A 24,216-nucleotide genomic window follows, 5' to 3' on the forward strand; every position below is an offset into this window, starting at 1 on the left:
GTAATGATAGATATAATGTCTCTTCTGTATTAGAAAAATAAATACATAATAAATAACTAAAAAATACCTCCAAATTGAACAAAAATAGCTCTCACAAACTTACAAAAACTAACAAAAAATATTTATATCTTTAGTTTTCTTCTTCCTCTTCATTCTGTTTTTCTTCCTCATCCTCCTTGTTTGCCCATCTATATTTTACTGTAGAGCTGATCTTTCCCAGCAGTTTTTTGTTGCTTAACATATAAGCATGAAAGTCTTTGCAAGAAGTGCTCGGACGGCTGTCTGCTCGCTTGTTGCGAGTGTAAAGAGAGCCGCCCACACGGCAGCCTCTCAGGGATTATGTCACATGCAGCACCGCAGGTGCAGAGTGCCCTAGTGCCGGTCAATTTAATGGCCCAATGAAAAATAATGAAAACCAGGACATTTTCATCACTTTATAAAAAACAGCCAGGACGGCCAGGACAGAACGTGAAAACAGGACCAGTCCTGGGAAAACAGGACGTTTGGTCACCCTAATGTAAGCCAGAAAACCAACAACATGTATTTTAATGGTTAATATGTGCTGTGCATAACTATGGAAGCAAATAAAGCAAGCTCTTGATGCAAACCTTATTTCACTCAGTTTTGATGCAATGATAGTAAACGACATAATATTTTCATAAAACCAACACTTAACATCCAAGATTAAACTACACGCGCTAGTTACCAAACATTCCAATTTTATACTTGCGAAATTCTTCTATGATAACATACACAAATGGATTATCATGCCAAAGAGTAAATATGACCATACCTTGTCGTTGGGAAAATGGCATACAAAGCTCTGTTTACGATAAAAAAGGTAAGGAACTAGTGTTCTGTAAGAATCGCATCTTGTGGTTTCCTATGGTGCTTTGCCAGAAAGTGTCGCAAATGAAGAGATGTGAATTCTGACTTTATATCTCGCAATTCTGACTTTATATCTCGCAATTCTGACTTTTTTTCTCGCAATTCTGACTTTATATCTCGCAATTGCGACTTTATATCTTGTTATATTTTTTATTCAGTGGCGGAAACAGGCTTCCATAGAGTCCCTAGGTGAGAATCAAGACATTTGTTTCTCTAGCCATTTTTGATTGAGAGAAGTTATTAATGTTTTAATGTTTAAGCATTTATATGTTTATTCCAGGTTATTTAATATTTCTGAAAAAACAAATACAAACAAACAAACAAAAAACATCTCAGTTACCTCCTTTGGTGCCTTGTAAATAGGACATTACCATGTACTAACACGTTTAAAAGTGAAAATGAAAGTTTGAATGCTCGAAGGTATAAACACACCCTCTGATTATTACTGATGACACACTAAGACACGGAAGAACAAAAGAAGAACACATTCATAGCAATTCTCCTTATAGTTATTGCCTGTCTGTTGAATTTACATAACAGGCTTTATCATACAGATAAAAAACGAAGATAAACAATGGGAGGATCACAATCAAAAGAAACAACATTGGGTAAGTTTGACCAGGCAAGAATATGTCCAACAGCCATGAAATATTAGAACAACAACTCTGCATTGTTGTTGTATTTTATTTGTTTTCATCATTTTGAAACACTCCCATTCAAGCGGAGCAGGCACTAACACATTTAAATGCATAAATGTCTTTAAGAATAACTTACATACTGTGTTGAATCAAATGTGGCATTAAATGTTTGTAGAAGGTGTCACCACCGTATTACTGGAATAGCACGACTACAGTGATTTCAAGTTCTTGACTATCACACCTTTCTACTTCATCACATACATTGTTACGGTTTTAGGTTAGACTGCCTCCTAGTTTCTCCATCTTTCCCAGTGTTTGAGTCAAAGCCTATTACAGTTTTTCTCGATTGCTAACACACAATTCATGAAATAATTCACCATTTTCTCACAACTATAAACACAATCTCAAAACTACACACCAACTTGTGCAAACGTCCAGGTCAAAATCAAATAGTTTAGTCAACAACATGTTCTCTTTTGTCAGACTCAAGTTGGCCTCAGTTGATATACAAACCTGTCAAATACACAGACTATTTTCCTGTCTAGAGAACACTAGTGAGATCAATTCAAAACAGGAATCCTTTTGTTAGTCAATGACTGTTACAGTATATGGCATAAATAAAAGGGTGCAGATACAGTAAAATTCAGAAATAAACTTTAAGAAAAGTTTACTTTCATTACACGACTGTAAAGAGATCTTACAGTAGATGAAAAGCACTAGAAGAGAAAAGTTCAAAGACCAAACAACTGAATATACAGTAAACACACACTGGAATATACTGTCAGTTACTGTAAATAAATAAATTCATTCATTCAGCATCCTCAGCCAAAGTGCATTACAGTATTGGTAGTATCCTTATTTGTTATAGCAGTTTCTTAGTCTTCTGAAAAAAGACCTCCCCTAGACAGACAACTCTCAGTTCTGCAAAAATAGAGTACATGTAAGGACTACTTGGCTACAAGTCAATTCAACAGTAATGAGTTTGAGGATGTACAACATGTGCTACAATATGTACTGTACATAGAATAATGAAAGTTGTCTCATCTGAAGTACTGCTGCTATGTACTGTAATTATATTGTATGTGTCAGTAGTATTGAAACCTTGTAGATGAGCCTGTAGGCCAACTTCCCTCATGGCCAGTCCATGCAGAAGAACATGGTCAACTATAGTGCTTTGTATTTCATCAGGAACAAATTACCTTTGACCTCATCCCCTTCATTTTTCTTTTCTCCTCCTATTCCTCTTTGTCTCCCTCTACCAAGATTCATTTTCCAAAACACATAATCACCTGTGCTCTTGTTCATATCATTCTGAGATTCTGACCTGTGTCATCAGTTTTGCTACTTAGTTTTTTTAAACTGCTTACACACAAAATCTTTACTTGTCACTCAATTTCTGAAACCTGACACTCAAACACCAGAAGCACACACCAAATCTGCAAAACCTTACACTAATTCTCGGCATTTGACTCAGTTTTCAATTTCAGAAAACACTAGTGCTTCACACTAACTTCTCACATGCACAAACACTCATTGCTTTATTTAACACCAACCAGTCATGGCTTTAGAAGAGACCTATAAATAGGCCACAGGTCAAATTATACAGTTTTTCTTGCTTCGTCGCTTTGATGCATTTCTCAGATCAAAAATGAAATTCTCAAAACTACTTTGTTCAACCTCCACATCATCTAGTCACTTGTGTACATCATAAAAGCAGTTTCTTATTCTTTTGAACAAGTTGTGATTGCTTTGGGACATTCATGCAACTGATTATGTACATTTGTCTGCGGTTTCCTACATTATCAGTTGCTAATGTTTTTTTTGCTCAAAATGTATTATATAGTTCTCTGTGCAAGTCAGACCGCTAGTAAAAGTGTAACTGTGAATTCGATCCAGTCTCTTTCAATCAATATCACACATACAGTAGTGTAAATTTGTACTTTTGAAATGGATATATGGCATACATAAGAAGCTCAGCCTTCTGCATTTCAATACAGTAACTGTCATCCAAACTGTTGCCATAGTTTACGTCAGGTAACACTAACAGAGTGCACTGTTATTTTGACAACATGACTAAGCATTTTGACTATCTTGTTTGTGAACAATGAAATAAGGACTTTTTGTTCTGATGGCACTAATATGTTCATTGACAAATACTTACTTTTAAGTTACAGGCTTTTGCAGGTAATCCATTGTGTGGTGCTATTTGCACAAATTGTTTTGAGAAATGCACATACTTCTCTGCCAGTATTACAGTAAGGATAATTCGAGAAATGCACCAAAGTGACGAAGAAAAACTAGGTTTTGAACATTGGATGCAAACAATGTATTTCCTTTCCTTCTTACTGTGTAATACTGTATTCAGAACCACGAATGCTTACAGTTAAAAAAAAAGTTTGTTTTCAATCTTGCGTTCATGTTTACCATGAATTTTTCATGGAATTTTTAATCTCTCTGCCAATTACTTTCAATCTTGTACAGAAATGTACGCAGGAGCTCATGAAAGGAGAGCTTTAGGTTTTGAATAGCTGTGTGTATATGATATATCCAAAAATATTGTATTATGGCGAAAGTGTTTGCAATGTAAGACAAATGTTTGATTTTGAGATATGTTTGTGATATTTTGAATGCAGTGCTTCATTTTGCAAGAGATGTGAGGCATTTTGCATTTTGTGTGTGCAATTCGTGGATTTGTGTGTAAAGTTTTGAAAAAGAGAGGCATAGTTTTGAAAATGTGTGTAAGCAGTTGAAAAAAACTGTAATGTTCACACACGGATAATTGTGCGCCGTTTGAGTTCATTTTTTGATGTTTGAGTTAATTATACTGTGTGTTTGTGTTTTCTGAAAGAGAACATGGTTAAACCTGTGCAAAATGATGGCGTTTTTGTGTAGAGTTTTGCAGAAAACACTGAGCAAATTGGAACATGTGTGCAAACAGGTGCAATGTGTTAAAAGTTTTGAGAAACGTGTCTTTGTTTTGAGAACTATATGAATGGTTTGGAAAATTGGCACAAATGAATCAGTTATAGTGTGTTAGCAATCGAGAACAACTGTAATTTGTGTCAGAATTAGTTTGTAAAAATATTTTGTAACCGTATCCACCGACACAATTTATTCACTAAACAACAACAACAACCAAGTCAACGTTTTCAATCGGCAGGTCACATAGAGTAATATTGAATTTAGCTTTAATTTCAAAACCAGCCTATAAAGTCTTGTTTATACTTTCGCTTGGCAGTGTTGTTGTTACACGGTTATACTGTTGTGTTTGTTATACAGTATAACAACACAATAATGTTAAATTTTTTTCTAAAATTAGAGAGATCGCAAAAAAGGAAAATATCAGCTAGAACAGCAATAAACAACAGTGAAAATGTAATTTACGGATCTTTACCTAGTAAATAGTGCATGAACAAACAAACAAACAAATACATACATACAATAGGGGGAAAGCTAATACATTCCTCTAAACTGCTCTCTTCTATTTGGTATGACAGACTTCTTATTGCCCTTTTATTGTCCTCCATTAATAATCATAGTGATATATGAATCACATTCTTCTTACAGAATATAACAAACCATGGAGGGACACTCCCTGGGGGTAAGTGGAAAAACATCTACACCAACAAAGAAATATATAAATGTGTGTATACCAAAAATTGCTGGATTGGACAGAATTTAAGAATTGGCTCGTTTAATTCACAAGTTAATTTAAACTGAATTGGCCTTAATAGAAATGTTAAATGGGAATTTTCATTGGAGTGACAGGATAAGTACTGTACTGAATTAAAAGAGTCAATGGTGTTCTGGAAAATGAAATGCTTGTCCTCCCTGTAAATCTAATTTATTACAAATAACTAAAGGCAGCGTCTATTTGCACGTGTAAATAGCTATTTATATAAAAATAGCAGTATTTTCTGCTATTCATATATTACAAATAGTGGCAAATATCTGCACCTCACTAGTACATTTTAAAACAGTGTGCAAATGATAATGTATTAAGTGTAAATTATAAGTTTTATAAAAATTATTAGGACCGACTTATTGGGGCAATAAAGCCCTACCTACACCTAACTCTGTCCAATACTTCATTTTCAACTTTTCAATTATTTTCCTTCAAATTTATTGAAAATAAATGCCTTTCCGATGTGATATGAGATGTATAAAGAGACATGAACGAGTTTGGCAAAAAGGTGCATTCGAACTCAATCGCATCAAAAAGTCCACACTAGTCCACTTACGGCACCCTGTGACAGCCGTTTTTTGTAATTTTGTCCAGCCCAACCACATGTTGGTGGGCAGAGTTAGTGTAAATAACCTCTGCCAACAAGGCAGGTTATTTGCACTTAGTGTAAATAGACACTCCGTTAAAGGCAATAGAACAACTTAATTTACTCTTGGCAGTATTTCGAACACTGATTATTATAAACCAGTTCTATTAATTTCTTTTTGTTTCATTTCATTTGAATTCTTCAGTGAATTTAAAATTCTACACTCTCAGAGTTTGGTAGAGGGATGAGGTGAGGACTCAATTTGCAGGAGATGATGGGCTTTTATTAATGGTAAAAAACAAAACGACAACAAAAACTACCCCGAGAGGGAAAACAGGCAGGCAACTAGACTTGGCAAGTAAGGAGCGGAGCAGGGCAGGGCACAGCACAACCAGGGTAAATTTGATGACGAACTGGCATAAACACGTAAACACAAGGAGAATAAATAGGGACCAAACGAGGAGGGTAACGAGGGAAGACAGGTGGGGCAAATGAACCAATAATCAGGTAACAAGATGGGCGGGGTCAAGACAATAGACCTGAGAGCACATGGCAACATGGAAACAAACAAGACAAAAGCCATGTGCTCACACAAAACAAAAACACAAGCACATGGCCAGCAAATCAAATCACCAGTCATGTGCTAAACAAGACACAAACACGCAGCTATTGAGAATACTCATAAGCCACGTGTTCACACAAGAAACCACAACATAAAAGCACACAGCCAATGAAAAACACAAGCTGCGTGATACACAGCACAAGACATAACATGAATGCACACAGCCGATAAAAACATGAACTGCGTGCAACAACACAACACGACAAGAAAGCACGTGGCTGAACACGTGCTACACAAAACACCACAACAAACATGGACAGAAGAGTGCACGCCCCAAGTGAACTCGAGACCGCATGCTCCCACAACAAGACAGAAAATGGAGCGTGAGTGTCTAACACCCCACACGAAACTGAAACTCAACACGACATAAGTGCCGGGATCTGAACACCATGCTCCAACAAGAAACAAAGCACTCAGACAACATGAAAACAAGGCATGATGGGAGCGTCAGGGCTCTGTCACAAAACCACAAGAAAACTAGACCAAAGTGACAGAACTCTGACACTCCTTTTGCTATCTCAATTAAAATTCAGGAATTACAATGTTTAAGGCATTCTGAATTTAATTCTGACGCACAGGTCTTATAGTTGACTATATGTACTATTATGTTTTTGAATAGACTGCAAGAAGATTTGGAGAAAAAAATAAAAGAGTTCAAGTTGAGCGTTCAAAATATTGAGCATGTGAGGATCATGGTAATTGGAGAAGTTGGCGCAGGAAAAACCAGCTTCATCAACTCAGTCAATAGTGTTTTCCAGAAAAGAATCACAAATGAAGCCCTTGTTAACAAAACAACTGATATTAGCACAACCTTCACAAAATGGGTATGTATATGAACATATTTAAGCATTCTAAATGTTTAAATCTAAAGAAATGATCTCTGGGTTATGTATGTTTACTTGTCACATTCATTCTTTTTTATCTTACAGCTCAAAACCTATTACATAAGAAATGCACAGTCTTTTTTGCCGTTTGTCTTAACTGACACCATGGGCTTAGAGTCTGAAGATTTACATGGTGTACATACAGAGGACATTGTCAAAGCCATGGAGGGCCACATAAAGGAAAGATACAAAGTGAGACCTATTCCTTAACATTTACTTATATATACATTAACTGGTTTTTCAAACGTCTTTACATGTTATTCCAAATATCCTTCATAGTTGCTGTTCCCTTTCAGTTGGTCACTCTCGACATCACGTCGATTACCGACAAAATTTGGGATCTTGCTAGAGAGATAAATTTACTTTGATTGTAATCTAAACAAGCCAATGCATGTGATGATTGCATCTGGCAAGGCCTAAATTGGATCCAGAGATGACGGCGATGCTTTCCCGGGCCGCCAAGTGGGTAGGGCTCAAATGGAGACCTCCACTATGTACCGAGCCCTTGAGGTTGGATGACTGGTTTCTTGGGGTGGCCCAGTGCCATTCTTCCCAGAGGAGCATGAGGAGTTTACCAGGTCTTGGATGGCACCTTTTACTGCCAGAAACTGACCTGCTAGCTCCTCCTTCCTCACCACTCTCGACGGTGGTGCAGAGGGTATACGGAGATCACCCCGGTGGGGCAGTCGGTTGCAATGCAGTTGTGTCCTAATACCGCTTCCACTTGGCAGGACAAACCGTGCCTCCCCTCCCAGGCCTGACCGGCGGTACTTATGCAGCCTGTGGAGAAGCTGCTTCCGCCTTGATATGATGTTACTGCAGGTCCATCAGGCCAAGGCACTGAAAGACCTCCACGAGGGTGGTCACGATCTCTGAAAGAGCTCCAAACTGCAACTGATCTCGCACTCTGAGCGATGAAGGTCACCATGAGTTCTCTGAGTCGTGCGATGTCCACGTTTGTGGTCCAGGAGCACCATCTCTGGCTGTGTCTGGCAGACATGAGGGACGCCGACAAAGTTCGGTTCCTCAACAAGCCCATGTCCCAGACCGACCTATGCAGTTGAGAACTTTGCCAGCCACAGCACCCCAGCCTGCTCGTTGCTCGTCGCCGAGGGTGGCCTCCTGCAACATGGCGATACGTGGAAGAGCAAGAGGCCCTGAGACGGGCGACCCAGAGATGGAGGGAACAGCTCTACGGGAGATGGTGAATGCACCAAGGCTGGGTGGAGAACCTTTTGTTTTATATTGTTTTTACAAAAGAGCAGTTTTCTCTATCTTTGGGTCCCAAGAGGGCACGGAGAGTCGCAAACAGACCAAACCCAGGCCACTCTGTTGCTAGCAGGCAGCAGCGGGTGGTTCGAGAGCATCAGCAAAGGCCCTACTCACGAACCCTCTGCCCAACTGTGGAACTAGGTAAGTGTTACACCACACACTCAGACCCCGCTTCGGTCCACCCACAAGCCGCCTGAACGGGGTCCATGCATTCCACCTCATTGCCCCACTGCGGGTACGTTAGTGGTTCCGCTGGTCCCACTTGCACTGTATCTGGGAGCCTGGCTAGCACTACCAAGCCCGTCTCGCTGACCATCAGACTCTGCTATGCAAATTGGTTCTCCCGGCGTTCTCCCAAGTTCATAAACATTCACTTCACATCAGTGAAGGAAGCCGATGCCCATGTCTTGCATGTGGAGATCGCAGTCCTGCTGGTGAAGGACGCGACAGAGCCGGTCCCTCCAGCCGATATGACGATGGGGTTTTACAGCCCCTACTTCATTGTACCCAAGAAAGGCGGGGGGTTATGACCAATCTTAGACACGCGTGTCTTGAACTGGGTCCTTCATCGGCTATCGCTCAAGATGTTGAGCCAGAAACACATCTTCGGATGCATCCGTCCCCGAGATTGGTTTGCAGCGATCGACCTGAAGGACGTGTTCTTTTATGTGTCGATCCTTCCGCGCCATAGACCATTTTTGCGGTACGCGTTCAGACATTGCTCCCACTGAAGCAATTTCAGAGGCTCCTGGGGCATATGGCAGCTGCAGCGGCAGTTACACAGCTGGGGCTACTTCATATGAGACCGCTTCAGCACTGGCTTCATGGCCGAATCCTGAGGTGGGCGTGGTAATGCAGCACTCACTGGGTCCAAGTCACACCGGCCTGCCACCAAACCTTCACCCCGTGGTCAGACTTTGCGTTTCTTTGGGCAGGAGTGCCCCTGGAGCAGATCTCCAGGCATGCTGTGGTACACACTGGCTGGGGTGCCACGTACAACGGGCAAGCAGTGTCGGGGGTGTGGACGGACAGTGGCATATCAATTGCCTTGTTAGCAGCAATCAGTTGTTAGCAGTTCACCTTGCCTTGAACTGTCTCAAAGGGTGCTTACGAAGCAAGCACGTGCTGGTCCGTATGGACAACACTGCGACCGTTGCATGCATCAACCGACAAGGTGGTCTGTGCTTCCGTTGTAACTCGCCCACCACCTCTTCCTTTGGAGTCGGAAGATTCTCAGGTTGCTTTGTGCCATTCACACGCGCGCCCGACGAGCTGCGCTCCAAGGAGAATGGAGACTCCATCCACAGACGATTCAGCTGATTTGGAGACGTTTCGGAGTGGCCCACGTAGACCTGTTTGCCTCTCCATAAATGTCCCACTGCCAGCTGTTCTACTCCCTGACCGAGGGAACACTCAGCACGGATGCACTGGCACACAGCTGGCCGAGGGTCCTGCGCAAATATGTTCCCCCCAGTGAGCCTTCTCGCACAGACACTCTGCAAAGTCAGGTAGGACGAGGAGCAGGTCTTGCTTGTTGCGCCATACTGGCCCAACCGGACCTGGTTCCCGGAACTGATGCTCCTTGTGACAGCACCCCCTGGCAGATTCCTCTGAGGAAGGATGTACTGACTCAGAGACGGGGCACCCTGTGGCACCTGCGTCTGGACCTCTGGAAACTTCATGTCTGGTTCTTGGATTGGACGCGCAGGTTCTAGGTGACCTACCCCAGGAGGTAGCAGACACTATCACTTCGGCACGAGCACCATCTACAAGACACACTTACGCCTTGAAGTGGAACCTGTTCGTTGAGTGGTGTTCTTCTCACCGAGAAGACTCCCGGAGATGCCCAATCAGAGCTGTGCTTTCCTTTCTGCAGAAAGGATTGGAGGGTTGTCTCTCTTCACCCTTAAAGTCTAAATCGCTGATATTTCTGCTTATCACGACACCGTGGAAAGGAAGTCATTAGGGAAGCGTGACCTGGTCATCAGGTTCCTTAGGGGAGCAAGAAAGCTAAATTCTCCGCGGCCTTCCTCTATACCCTCTTGGGACCTGTCTCTAGTGCTCAGAGCACTACAGCAGGGCCCATTTGAGCTTTTGCAGTCAGTCGAGCTGAAGTTTGAAAACCCTGCTCGCTCCTGGTTGCATTGGCCTCCATCAAGAAGGTAGGGGACCTGCACGCAGTCAACAAATTATGCCTAGAGTCCCTGGCCCAACTAAGTGCCCAAGGTTCCTACCTTCAGGGATCAGGTAGTGAACCTGAAAGAGCTGCCTCTCGGAGGAGGCAGATCCAGTCTTAGCTTTGCTCTGTCCCATCTGCGCCTTAAAATGGTACGTGGACCCGACACAAAGCTTCAGGACCTCAGAATAGCTCTTTGTCTGTTATGGAGTCCAGCAGAAGAGGAATGCCATCTCCAAGCAGAGGATGGCCCACTGAATAGTGGATGCCATCACCCTGGCTTATCAGGCACAGGGTGTGCCCTGCCCGCTCAGGTTGCGAGCTCACTCTACTAGAAGTGTTGTATCCTCCTGGGCACTGACTTGTGGCGCCTCGCTGACAGATACTTGTAGAGCTGCAAACTGGGCAACCCTGAACTTGTTCGCTAGATTCTATAGCCTTCGTGTTGAGCCGGTATCCTCCTTGTGTTCTCACCTAAAATGAGTAGAAGCACCGAGAGGCCCCGGCTTAGTGTCGGCTCCAGATTGTCCGTATTGTAGGCCCTGTCGAGCTTCTTTATCACCCTCGGTACCCAGATGTAGCACCAGGTACCAGGCACTCACTCGATGAATCCGTGAGAACCGGTAGAGGGCTGGGTGCTATATGTAGCTACCTAAGTGGATCCCATATGTGTATTCTCCATGCTATAGCTTAAAGCCGGTGTTTGCCCCACAGACTTCTCTGCCATTCCTCAAGAGGATTACAATCACCTCTAAATCTTCCATACGTACCTAAACGGTTATCCATATGTGTAAGTGCTTCCCGAAACCTCCTTCAGGAAGGATGAGGCTTCAACAACGTTCCTGTTCCAAGTAGAATGGGCATGTTTTCACAGTGTCATCCAATCTCACTGCTGTGAGCCGTAACTATACCCAAAGGGGCGCAGGAGGCTCACACAGGACACTGCATCCGTGGCGCTTTCCCAATTTCGTTGGTCATCGATGTGTTGTCAAGAGTGACTGATTGAAATGCAACGTCTCGGTTATGTATGTAACCCTCATTCCCTGAAGGAGGGAACGGAGACGTCACGTCCCCTCGCCACAGCCGCTGTACCACCGCTGAGCGGCTGGGTCCCCGGGTCGGCTCCTCAGCAAAAAACCTGAGTATGCATTGCAGCTGCTGCCTATTTACATTCACGCTGCGATGAGCGGCAGCTGGATGCAATCATCGCATGCCAATGTGCATTGGCTCATTTAGTTTACACTCGAAGTAGATTGGTCTCTCTAGCGAGATCCCCAATTTCGTCAGTCATCGATGTGACGCCTCCTTCAGGGAACGAGGGTTACATACATAACCAAAATGTTCTTAATTTATGTGAATCACACATATGACAAGATTACCCTCATCATCTCTCTCATTCATCCTTTTTTAACATTCTCTTTTTTATTCAGTTCAACCAAACATGTACTATTGTTCCTCAAGATGTGGGCTACAGAAGTGATCCAAGCCCTCAGGATAAGACATACTGTCTTGTCTACATCATGGCAGCTGACAAAATATCAATGATGACTGATAATGTCCTCAAAAAGATTAAATATATTAAGAATAAGGCCAATGAACTAGGTGTGTTCGCAAGCGATCCTCTATTGTGTGGTGTCATTATGATTATTTAACTGCTCCCAATCGAGACGGAGCGCCCCCAAACTCAAATTGTAAGTATCAAACATGTTTGATATTTACGACTTGATCGGGCTGCCTCTGACATGATACCCGTGATAGCCAATGAGAGTGAGCAAGCCTCACCTACCGGATGTTGCGTGCTTCTATAGCTGAAACTTGGCAGCCACAAACATGCCATGAAAGCAGAGAACATCACCCATATTCTTTTCTATACTTTGTTTTTCACTGTGAAACAGAACGCGCGCCAGGAGAGCAAGCTGACAACGTTGATTGATTTTTTTCTTGCTGAGCAAAACTTTTCTCTATTGGGCGGACATTTCAGGCGCCTGAGCAAAAACATTCTTTATACCCTGTACAGCGCACGCACAAAAAGTGTGTAACTTTTAACTTTAAAGGGGTCATCGGATGCCCATTTTCCACAAGTTGATATGATTCTTTAGGGTCTTAATGAAAAGTCTGTAACATACTTTGGTTAAAATTTCTCAATGCTTTTCAGAGCATGCCGTTTTGTTGCATGCCGCTTTAAATACTAATGAGCTCTGCTAACCTTGGGGTGATCAGCAGTTCTCTGAGAGACTGTTTACTTTAGCCGCATTTAGCAGCGGAACTTGCTAACTAGCACGTTATTAGGAAAGGCGATTTGCAAAGATTCATAAAAAAAAACCTTATACTCACTTCTTCTGTAAGTGAAGCTGGATCATGAATGATTTGCGAGAAAATAGACACATTTAGGTAGAACGGAGGCACATTCCCTTCAAAAACAAAGCTAATCCACTGCGTCTACAGTGGCTCAGACGTCGGGAGTAAATGACAACTGCTATGTTCATTATTACATCCAACGACAAAACACCTCAATCGCTCACAACAACAAACAACACCTCAATCGCAAAGAATCAAAGAAAAAAGTATCACAGGTTCCAAAAAAATAAAAAATAAAAATGTATGAGCGGTGAGTTGAAAAACCCAAGTGCAGTTTATTAAATCCAAAACTTGATCAAACAATAAACAAAGACATGACCTGACTTGACAATGGCTTGACAAAACAACTCACCAACAGCAGGGGTAAATACATTCAATACACGACAAGAGACAATGGCAACAAATGGGCTACTTATAGCAAACAATGAGTGTCACATGACGAGAACCAACGCCACGCCAGATAATAATTAGGATCCAGCCCTGGACGCCAGATCCTGTCAGAAAATATCAGTTTGTCCAGTAATAGAACAACTAGACAGCAGAGTTGTTGATACCCAAAATGAGTGTTTAACAGTCTTCTGTCAGTCAAGAAGTTGACCAAGAGTTTATTGAACAGTCTTAGTTGCGTATGTGTCAATGTTCAAACTTCGTCTGACCAGCACAAATTCAATAAGTATTGTTATACCAAAACTGCTTTACAGCAACATCCCATAAACCTTGGGTTTCCATAAACATTCCCTCTTATCTCTTACTCATACAGACAAATCAGTTCATGAAACCCCACAAACATGAGATTGAACAACAATGAAAATGCATAAGCAAGGGAAAATTAATAAGAAATATAAAATATGAAATATAGAAACATAATAAATGAATGAATAAACATAATAAATGAATAAACAATGAAAATACTTAAATGATATAATAATAAATGATAAAAATAATCAAATAGGGGAGACCAGGGAGTGTTGTAAAATGGGGTTAGTTGTAATGCTGTCAGTTTCATTCATGCGCTGTGCTGCTGATAAACACGATATAATTTCTGCTGCTTTATATGAAAATAAATATGATCAACAAGACACTCAAAGTGCTTGCTATTTAATTCCATACGAAAGGCGTATTAATGAGCTAGAGGTCTTCACGGGTCCACTTGGATCCGAAAACCCGAGGTCCGACCCGAGACCTGAGCGGATTCGGGTTCAAAACTTCTATGAGTGCCTCGGACACGGGTCGGGTTCGGTATTAGCAGCATTGGGTCTCGGGTAATTAAAATAAATGTGCTTTTCCCAAATGGACCCGATTAAACCCAAATTCTTTTAAGCTTTCCTGGATGCGTAGCGTTCATGTTAAGTTCATTTTTGAGAAACGAACGTAAAAAAAGGAACATACGTTTGTAACCTCAGAAATCCATCTTATAGATATGGGATCCATCAGGAAAATCCACTCACTTCATTACACTGCGTGTCAATGCAAGGCTTTTCTTTTTTGTGTGCAGAAGCCCTTCACCGGAGATTAGGTAAATAACATTGTAGACAAAACCAGCAAATTCATGATTTATTGACCTATCGATTTAATTTGTATGAAACTATCACGTTTATATTTTAAATCCACTGGTTACAATTGAAAGCCAAACTCAGAAATAACATTTATCCATCAGGCAGGCAAAAATATAAAGTAATAGGCTAATAAACAAGTAAATAAACTGAATGTAAGTAATGGAGCAGCGGCCAAATCAGTCAGCAGGACCCCGGGATTTTTCCAGACCGATGCAGGGCTGCGGGCTGTGCACACGTCAATGGCGTTTACGTTCAGTTGGGTTCGAAAATAAATGCAGTCGGGTCGGGTCGGATTCAGGTCTAATTTCTTCGGGTCTGTCTCGGGTCGGGTTTATCTTTTAAAAAAATTATTTATGCACGTCGGATTCAGGTAAGAAGTGATTCGGGTCGGATTTTAGGACCCGAAAAGACCTCTACAGTGAACATTAAGCTGTGTCGTCAGTCAGTCGTTTCCCATCATGCTTTTAATCAGCGCAGTCAGTGGAGAGCAAGTGCCCAACTGCACAATCCGACACAGCCGCCTCGCACAGAGTTTTGGCACACGTCAGCATGACATCACAGCAAGGCGGACGTAACTCGGACACTTTTCTAACCGGCATGCATCTTGCAGTGATCACCGGTGATCGGTTCTGCGCAGATTTTTGCTCATCTCAAACAAGCCTAATATTACCGCCCCTTAATCTGTGTGTTCCCACCCACGGCACCGTCATTTTGTTTTTGCAAGGACAACAGTGTACCAGTTCTAACACCATGGCAAAAGTTCAAGCAAAGCATGCTAACTGCTCTGTCTTTGGCTGCACAGATGAGCACAGAGCACTGTTTAGAGTCCCAGCCTCAGAGGAGACAAGAGAGCAGTGGATTTATTGATTTATTTACTCACTGTATATTACATGATATACCTGATATATTATTTTACCTTCACAGACATAACCGACTGTTATTTGTAACTCCTGTGTTTTTAACATAAACTTGTGTGTATTTGACAGTTTAAACAATAATACATAAAAGAGAACTTAGTACCATGGCCGTAGCCAGGCTTTGAAAATTAGTGAGGTCCGGGGGTGGGGGGGGGTGTTAAAGAATTGTGCTGTAATAACCCCTACAAGTACAACTCATTATATACACTATAAACACTTTAAAAGAGACAGACATGTAGATGTTTGTGAAAGATGTTTTCTCTGTTTTGGAGGGATGATGATGTTTAAATCATACCCTATATTGCATCAAAATTTGTTAATACTTTACTATCGTTAGGGGTGGATAATTTTATCAGCTGTTTATTATTCATGCAACAATACATATTACTGTTATAGTTTTTATTAAAGGTCCCATGGCATGAAAATTTCACTTTATGAGGTTTTTTAACATTGATATGAGTTCCCCTAGCCTGCCTATGGTCCCCCAGTGGCTAGATTTGGCGATAGGTGTAAACCGAGCCCTGGGTCTCCTGCTTCTCCTTTGAGAAAATGAAAGCTCAGATGGACCAATCTGGAATCTTCCCTTTATGTCGTCATACGGGGAAAGGTTACCTCCCGCTTCTCTGCTTTGCCCGCCCATGAGAAAATGAGCTACTACCGTGCGAGCGCAATATTTTTTTTTCCTCGAGAGACATCATGACTTGCAAACGAGCGAAGCATGATAGTTGCTCAGTGTTTGGATGTACAAATGAACACCGAAGTATTTTTTTAGTTCCTTCATCCGAGCCTATGGCTAGCATTAGCTACATGATAATAACTGAAACAGCATACATAAACAAACCAACTAAAGTACCGTATCCAGACACAATATTTTAAACTAACCATTCGGAGACGTCCTGCTGTAGCCGCTGAGTTGCAACTTCTTCATCCGGTGCTTCTCCATCCGGATCAGATTCTGGGTCAAACTGAAAAGCTTGAATGACTGGGTGTCTATGAGCCATTGCGATACATCCACTATCAACATTAGCACATGGTAGCACAAGCTGGTTAAGGCCACACCCCCACCTGTGATTCTGTGATTCATTAGCATAGGACTTCCAGCATGTTCAATACAATCCGAGGGATTTCTTAAAAGGTGTTTGTCCAAAAATCTTTGAAAAGAGTCTTTTATTTAGACACACAAACATCAAGAATCAACCTGTGAATCTCAACAACGGTGACAATCAAAAAGCATGTTGCAGTGCATTCTGGGTGTCACCAATCAAAATTCATCCATGACTGCCATGATGCATTGCGGCATGAATAAATTATAAGCTGAATTGTCTTAGTAATTTCCTTTATTCTTACTATTTTATTTTTGTTTTTATGTGACTTTTAGTAGCTTGTTTTCTAATGTTTAGAGTTGATCCGTTTTTCTGAATATGCTGTTTGTCACTGTTGTTGAGATTCATACGCTGATTCTTGATGTCTGTGTGTGCCTAGAGAAAAGACTTCTCTTTTTAATTTTCAGAACAACTTTCAAGAAATTCTTTTAATAATTGGATACTGTAGAGTCACAGGGCTGTTAAGATCAACAAGGTAAATCTGACTTTTTAGGTTCAGGCTCTAAATGAGTTTGGTGATTCAGATCAAATGATTATGTAAAACATAACCAACATCACATGACCACTTTTTCTCGTTGCTCGTCTGTCTGTTATAACTCAGCTACAGCAGCCAAACAAAATCTAACTTGTTACATTTCTAAATGCAAGGGTCAAGAGCCCAACTAAAGCAAACGCTGACCACTATAATGGTGACATGAAAATTGTGATTTTCATCTTTGGTGATTCTGCTCGTTAACATCAGGTGTCTTCAATAATGGTCAATCATCACTTAATTAATCACTTAATTATCTCATTAACTTTAACTCTGCTTCAGTGTTAATTTAACACTTATTTTAACACTTTCACACTCTCGAGTGTGGTCTCACATGTACTCCCAGGAGAGTTAATTTCACTCTGGATTTTTTGTTGTGTACTTGTTCTACAGATCTATGTACTAGTGTTAAATACTACTGTTTTTGACAACATTGATAACTTTTCTGAAAGATAATATAATGATATTTTTTTTGCGTTTGCCTTACCGACCTCAATAACCTGTCAATGGGCTTTTTTGATTACTGTCAATTCAAGTGTCAGCGATCAGTGTTGCCAGATATTGCTATTAAAACGAACAAAAACTGAAAAATATATATAAAAATTAACCTAAATTATTTAAAATCTTTTACAATTAAGATAAGATAAAGATATCGCTTCCCCTAAACTGCAACGTCCTACTTTATTAACTTTCTAAAGTGTCAAATTAAGTGAAAAAGACAAGTCCAAAAGCGCTTATAATAGCTGGACAGAGGCTGCACACACACTCACTCGCAACTCTCTCAAGCTTCGTTAATTCACTCCGGCAGCATCTCGCAGCGATCATGTTCATACCACGGACGCTAAACATTCTTGCAAACTGTCTAAACTGAATTATACATGTCATGCAGGCATTCATATTAGGAGTTTAACAGCAAATTAGTCATTCAGAGAACAAATTTTATTTTTGAACATGAAAAATCTACCGAGGTCCGGACCTCGGTGACCTCCCTGATAGCAAAATGACTCCGGAGCGGATCCGCCCCAGAGGTACCACAAGATCCGGAACAGGGTAGGGTTGCACCAGCCATTCGTAAGTTCTTACTTAAATTAGAATGTTAAGTCCACACTAGAGGCTAGTAACTACTTGCTAGTTTGTAACTAAATTTGTACTTACTTCGGTTGCACCAGTTGTTCGTTAAGCAGGACGTAGCTAGTAGTTCTTAAACTCTCCGTAAAGTAATGTGTAGTCGCATAAAATGACGTTTACCCTAAATCATCCAATAGAAACCTTCAAATACGCCAGCAGAACTTGTTTAAATGTTATTAATTTTAATTCATCCTTCATTCTAACTTCTTTTGCCTCACGTATACTAACGGTAAAAACAAGTTTCCATTAAAAACGATACATTAATAACATTAGTCTATATGTAAGCTATTTTTATATGTAAATAACATTCAGAAACTGTAATGGAAATAAATAAGGATCAATAAATACTGAAAGAAAAAAAAAACATAAGAAATGCCATTTATTTATTATTTCATCTGACATGCGCAAACACGGACCGAAGTGCACAGAGGCGCGCTGTAGATGGGGTGTTGAAGACAGGCTAAAAAAGAAACAAAGTACTTTTATTCACATGTTCTCTCTCTTAATATGTACGTGAGTGTAAATGTCAGCAGCATCATATATGCCTAAAGGATTGGAGGTTGTCAGGTAAAAGAAGAGCATATTGATGCGGTTCACTCAGTCTGCTATTTTATTCCAACTGTTACTCCTGACCAGACGCGTCCGTAAATATTTAGTTTATACCTAGAGTTACACTTCAACTAAGTGTAATGGTGCAACGAAAAAATATTTAGTAGTGCGTAAGTTGTAACTTAGTGCCCATTTACGTCAAAACTAGGCTAGGTTGTAATTTACGTTCAGCTGGTGCAACCGGCCCCTGATCCGCAAAACGGGTCCGTAACGGAGTCCACTTGCACAGCGCCTATCCGTATCTGCTAATAAAGCGGTTCATCCGGGCGGATCCGATCCGAACCCGTTCAAGAATTAGCTCATCCGGCCCAGATCCGAACTGGATCCGTTAAGTGGGTTTATACCTTATTTAAAAAGGGTAATCTGGCCAAAACTAGCTATGAAAATAACTAAAATAAAGCTGACAAACATTATGTAGACTAGATTGCTCTATAAAAGCTTAAATATTCCATATGTCTCCCTTTATTAATATTAATAAACCAGAAAATCGTTTAAAACTTGAAAAATCCTAAGCTTTTCTTGGCCAATAACAATGAAACGCTCTATAAAAAGTAGGTATTACATGAAGATAAATAACAAATAAAATGCAACCACAAATTGTACAAAAACATTGTTTTATTTAATGAAAAACTTTATTTAAAAAATAACTTGGTAAAGTTAATCTTTACGAATGAATTAGCTCAATTCAGCTATAAGGAATTTTATAGCATACAAAATTTCATTATTCACGTTGTGTCAGCTTGATGTTGATTTAATACAATTCAATATCAGTAAAAATGTCGCAAAATTAATACATTATGAAAAAGTCGATTTGGCAATAAAGCCGAATAAGGCTGCATCACTAGTGAGATTGTGGACTGATGTCATTCAGAATATTTCATCCAACTCCCACAGCAAAAAATCCACAGTGAAATTAACTCTCCTGGGAGTACATGTGAGACCACAAATTAACACTGAAGCAGAGTTAAAGTTAATGAGATAATTAAGTGATTAATTAAGTGATGATTGACCATTATTGAAGACACCTGATGTTAACGAGCAGAATCACCAAAGATGAAAATCACAATTTTCATGTCACCATTATAGTGGTCAGCGTTTGCTTTAGTTGGGCTCTTGACCCTTGCATTTAGAAATGTAACAAGTTAGATTTTGTTTGGCTGCTGTAGCTGAGTTATAACAGACAGACGAGCAACGAGAAAAAAGTGGTCATGTGATGTTGGTTATGCTTTTACATAACGATCATTTGATCTGAATCGCCAAACTCATTTAGAGCCTAAACGTAAATAAGTCAGATTTACCTTGTTGATCATAACAGCCCTGTGATTCTACAGTATCCAATTATTAAAAGAATTTCTTGAAAGTTGTTCTGAAAATTAAAAAAAGAGAAGTCTTTTCTCTAGGCACACACAGACATCAAGAATCAGCGTATGAATCTCAACAACAGTGACAAACAGCAAATTCAGAAAAACGGATCAACTCTAAACATCAGAAAACAAGCTACTAAAAGTCACATAAAAAACAAAAATAAAATAGTAAGAATAAAGGAAATTACTAAAACAATTCAGCTTATAATTTATTCATGCCGCAATGCATCATGGGAGTCATGGATGAATTTTGATTGGTGACACCCAGAATGCACTGCAACATGCTTTTTTGATTGTCACCGTTGTTGAGATTCACAGGTTGATTCTTGATGTTTGTGTGTCTAAATAAAAGACTCTTTTCAAAGATTTTTGAACAAACACCTTTTAAGAAATCCCTCGGATTGTATTGAACATGCTGGAAGTCCTATGCTAATGAATCACAGAACTGCTCTAACCAACAATGTAAATCTAGCTCAGAGATTTAGGAAAAGTAGTATACATATACTTTTTTTCCTTTTTCTCGTTGCTTGTCTATCTGCTGTAATTCAGTTACAGCAACCAAATAAAATGTAGTATTAAAAAGTCAAGAGCCCAACTAAAGCAAACGCTGACCACTATAATGGTGACATAAAAATTGTGATTTTCATCTTTGGTGATTCTGCTCGTTAACATCAGGTGTCTTCAATAATGGCTAATCCTCACTACAGTTAATCACTTAATTATCTCATTAACTTTAACTCTGCTTCAGTGTTAATTTAACACTCTTATTTTAACACTTTCACACTCTTAAGTGTGGTCTCACATGTACTCTCAGAAGAGTTAATTTCACTCTGGATTTTTTGCTGTGTATCACATTATTTTGACAGTTAAAGTTTTGGGTGGGTTTTTGTGAGCTTTTGGGCTGGAAATCATCCATCCAATCTGGCAACACTGGATTTGATTTCTGAGATGCGACTGTTCGAAAAAAAAGCGCGTTCGGATCGCGAATCCGCCCAGTGTCCGTAATGAGTCCGCTAGTTTATTTCATATGAACTAAAACAACATTACGAGGAGAGATGGGGAATATATCTGATGAAATACAAGCAAAAATAGACTTGAAATAATATTCTAGAAACAAATTTAAGTAAATATTCTGGGCGAATGACCGAACAGAGTCTGACAGTTAAGCGGAGCTGCCGACTTGAGGGCGGATCCGCCCCGTAGTCTGTTGCTATCAGGGCTCATAGCTGGCTACGGGCCTGCTTAGTACTCACATGCCATGCTTCGGATGTGTGCGCTCAGAAAACCCTATATTAGAAGTTTAAAGGGGTCATGACATGAGAAATCAAATTTGCCTATGTCTTTTGGCATATAAGAGGTCTTTGTACCATTAAAACTTCCTGCAAGTTTTGTAGCTTAAAACATCCTCCTCATTATAAACAAAGCATTTATTTAATCAAGCTCCAAAAACAGCTTGTTTTGGATCTGAGGTGCAAGATAACATCACCTAGGCACAAACATTTGCATAAACACTGCCTTCAGAGCAATGCATGGACAAAGTCATCTTCTCACTACAGGCCCCGCCCACTAGCATTCACTTGCTTAACAGCTGACACTTCATTACACTCAATGCGAGTGTCACGTTGTGTCAAAAGCAAATAGAAATTACAATCGCTGTCACTATCTTGTCTACACTGGATACAGTATACAGATGTTACGTGTTCGCTTTCTGACACAATCCACATGCTTGTGTCTGTCATCAGGACAAATGTAAAGAACGATTGCTTTGACGCGTTTGGTTTTTATGTGATTCCTGACAAGCCTTAAAGGACCCGCCCCTTAAAACAGGTAGTTTTATACAGAGGGTTAGAATGAGGGTTGAAAATAATAATTTTTCCACATTTTTTTTTTTTTATTCTTTTTTATTTTATTCTTTTTTTTTTTTTCAAAAAACTTTAATATTATAAGTAACCCTCAAGGAACATATTACAATAACATAGAAATCCATGTCATGACCCCTGTAAACTAATATGGTTTAAAACGCATGATTACAGAGAGATAGACATGATAATCAAAACCAAACAGATGTTTTTTAGCAGAGTATCTGAGGAAAAAGCTGTAAAGGCACAGTCCTATTCTGGAAAAGGGGGCAGTGAGCAGCAGCTCATTTGCCGCAGACATGCATGAAAACAGCACGTTTCTGCTTCATCTCAAAATGGGCATTTTCAAAATTATATAATAAATTATCTGTGGGTATTTTTATTATCTGTGGGGAAACTTCACAGAGACATTCTGGGGACATTTGAGACTTGTATTACATATTGTAAAAAGGGGCATAATAGGTCTCCTTTAATGACTTTGTCACAAGGTTCATAATAACTTAAATCTTTGTCTGAATATGCATTGTTACAAACAGTAAAAATTTCATTGAACAAAGTCATGTTTCAATGGCATACTAATGTACCTATTGACATTAGTAATATTCATACAATCTGACCTCAGCTACATCACGCAATCAATAAACATCTGTATTCATGGTCATATTCAACAGAAATTCCTCAGGTAATCATCATGACAAGGCCGGATGAAGCATGTCCACTGGTACAAAAAGACTTAAGAAAAATCTACACTAGCAAGAAGATAAAAGAGAAGGTAATATGAAGTCATATTATCATATACATATGTTGAGTAATCAAGGTAATATAAAGGACTCATATGAAATCATATAGGAGAGAAGACAGTCAGTTGAGTTTGTGGCAAATTCTTTTATAGTGATTGGATATTGTTCTGTCTTTTACTGCTTATGATAAGTAGAACTGAATTGATGCTCATTAAAGATGATTAGTTAAAACATTTCAAAATGCATTTTGTGATTTCAGTCAAATAAAAGACTATTTTTCCGGTCATATATTTTGTGATCGAAGATAAAAAGATAAATACAAAAAATAGCATTAAAATATTGTCTCATGAGATAATGGTCACATTCCTAATAATTACATAGTTTGACTTTATTGCACAGGTTTAAAGGTTTGCCTAGCATGTCAACTGATTACAACTGCTTTCTTATTCTCCAGCTGAAGGAGTGCTCTGAACTTACAGGTATCTCAATGAGCTACGCCTTACCTTTGAAGAACTACCATGACAAAATTGATACACAAAACGACATTGATGTACTGATTCTGAGGGCAATTACTCAAATTCTGCACTTGGCAAATGATGCATTGAGAATGAAGTTCAATGAAAATACAAATTCTGAATGAAGCACAATAAAGATTTTAGAGGGGCTTTAGTTGCTTCATTCTTTAGCTGCCTCATTCTTGCATATTTGGTTAAATCAGGCCTGGACACATTTCTAAAAGTCACAAAGAAATGAAAGTAGCAAAAGAAAAAAAAAAGTAATCATGTAACAGATTATTGAAAAACGTAGGGTAGGGACATTGGTTGTTGCTTGAATATTGAGATGTGATGTGTATATATAAATATATAAATGCAAAATATCTTGTATTTGTTCTTGGATGTTGTGTAGGAAATTTTTAATTGAATCATTTTCAAATTAATCTTAAAATCATTTAATTATAAATGATGACTAACAATTCCATTTTTCCTGCAGGCCTAACCTTTAAGTGCGTATTAGGGAACAGAAATGTTGTAATCTTGAATAGTGTTGCAATAGCGAACCCATATAGACAAAGACGAGATGGCTAGATGTCTATCTGAAAATAATAATAACCATATGATCTTGTGATTTGGGGAACAAGATGAAGTAATCAGTAACAGAGGCGGGATGCTGATTTGACATATAAATGAACCAATCATATTAAAAGGAGAATGAAGTAATGTGACATAATGTTACTTTTACTATGCACCTTTGCTATATAAACTCTTGTACTCTTTTGGTTGGGGTGATTGGAATGAGATC

At 39.6% G+C, this 24,216-nt stretch overlaps 1 protein-coding gene across 3 annotated transcripts; it reads left to right on the plus strand.

Moving 5' to 3' along the window:
- Nucleotides 1–819: 819 nt before the first annotated feature.
- On the plus strand, nucleotides 820–24,216 carry LOC131539515 (interferon-induced protein 44-like). 3 transcript variants are annotated; one of them, XM_058774145.1, is made up of 9 exons: nucleotides 820–841; nucleotides 1,047–1,077; nucleotides 1,429–1,496; nucleotides 5,094–5,127; nucleotides 7,039–7,243; nucleotides 7,349–7,495; nucleotides 12,182–12,353; nucleotides 22,849–22,949; nucleotides 23,372–24,216. In XM_058774145.1, the coding sequence occupies exons 3-9, from the start codon at nucleotides 1,463–1,465 to the stop codon at nucleotides 23,555–23,557; spliced, it is 879 nt and encodes a 292-aa protein (XP_058630128.1). In that variant the 5' UTR covers nucleotides 820–841; nucleotides 1,047–1,077; nucleotides 1,429–1,462; the 3' UTR covers nucleotides 23,558–24,216. The 3 variants fall into 3 exon arrangements, with proteins under 3 accessions (XP_058630128.1, XP_058630127.1, XP_058630129.1); XM_058774144.1 differs by lacking the exons at nucleotides 820–841; nucleotides 1,047–1,077 and having other exon boundaries at nucleotides 1,353–1,496; XM_058774146.1 differs by lacking the exons at nucleotides 820–841; nucleotides 1,047–1,077; nucleotides 5,094–5,127 and having other exon boundaries at nucleotides 1,368–1,496.

This window comes from Onychostoma macrolepis, chromosome 04, assembly GCF_012432095.1.
Source record: "Onychostoma macrolepis isolate SWU-2019 chromosome 04, ASM1243209v1, whole genome shotgun sequence".
In the NCBI taxonomy this organism is placed as follows: domain Eukaryota; kingdom Metazoa; phylum Chordata; class Actinopteri; order Cypriniformes; family Cyprinidae; genus Onychostoma; species Onychostoma macrolepis.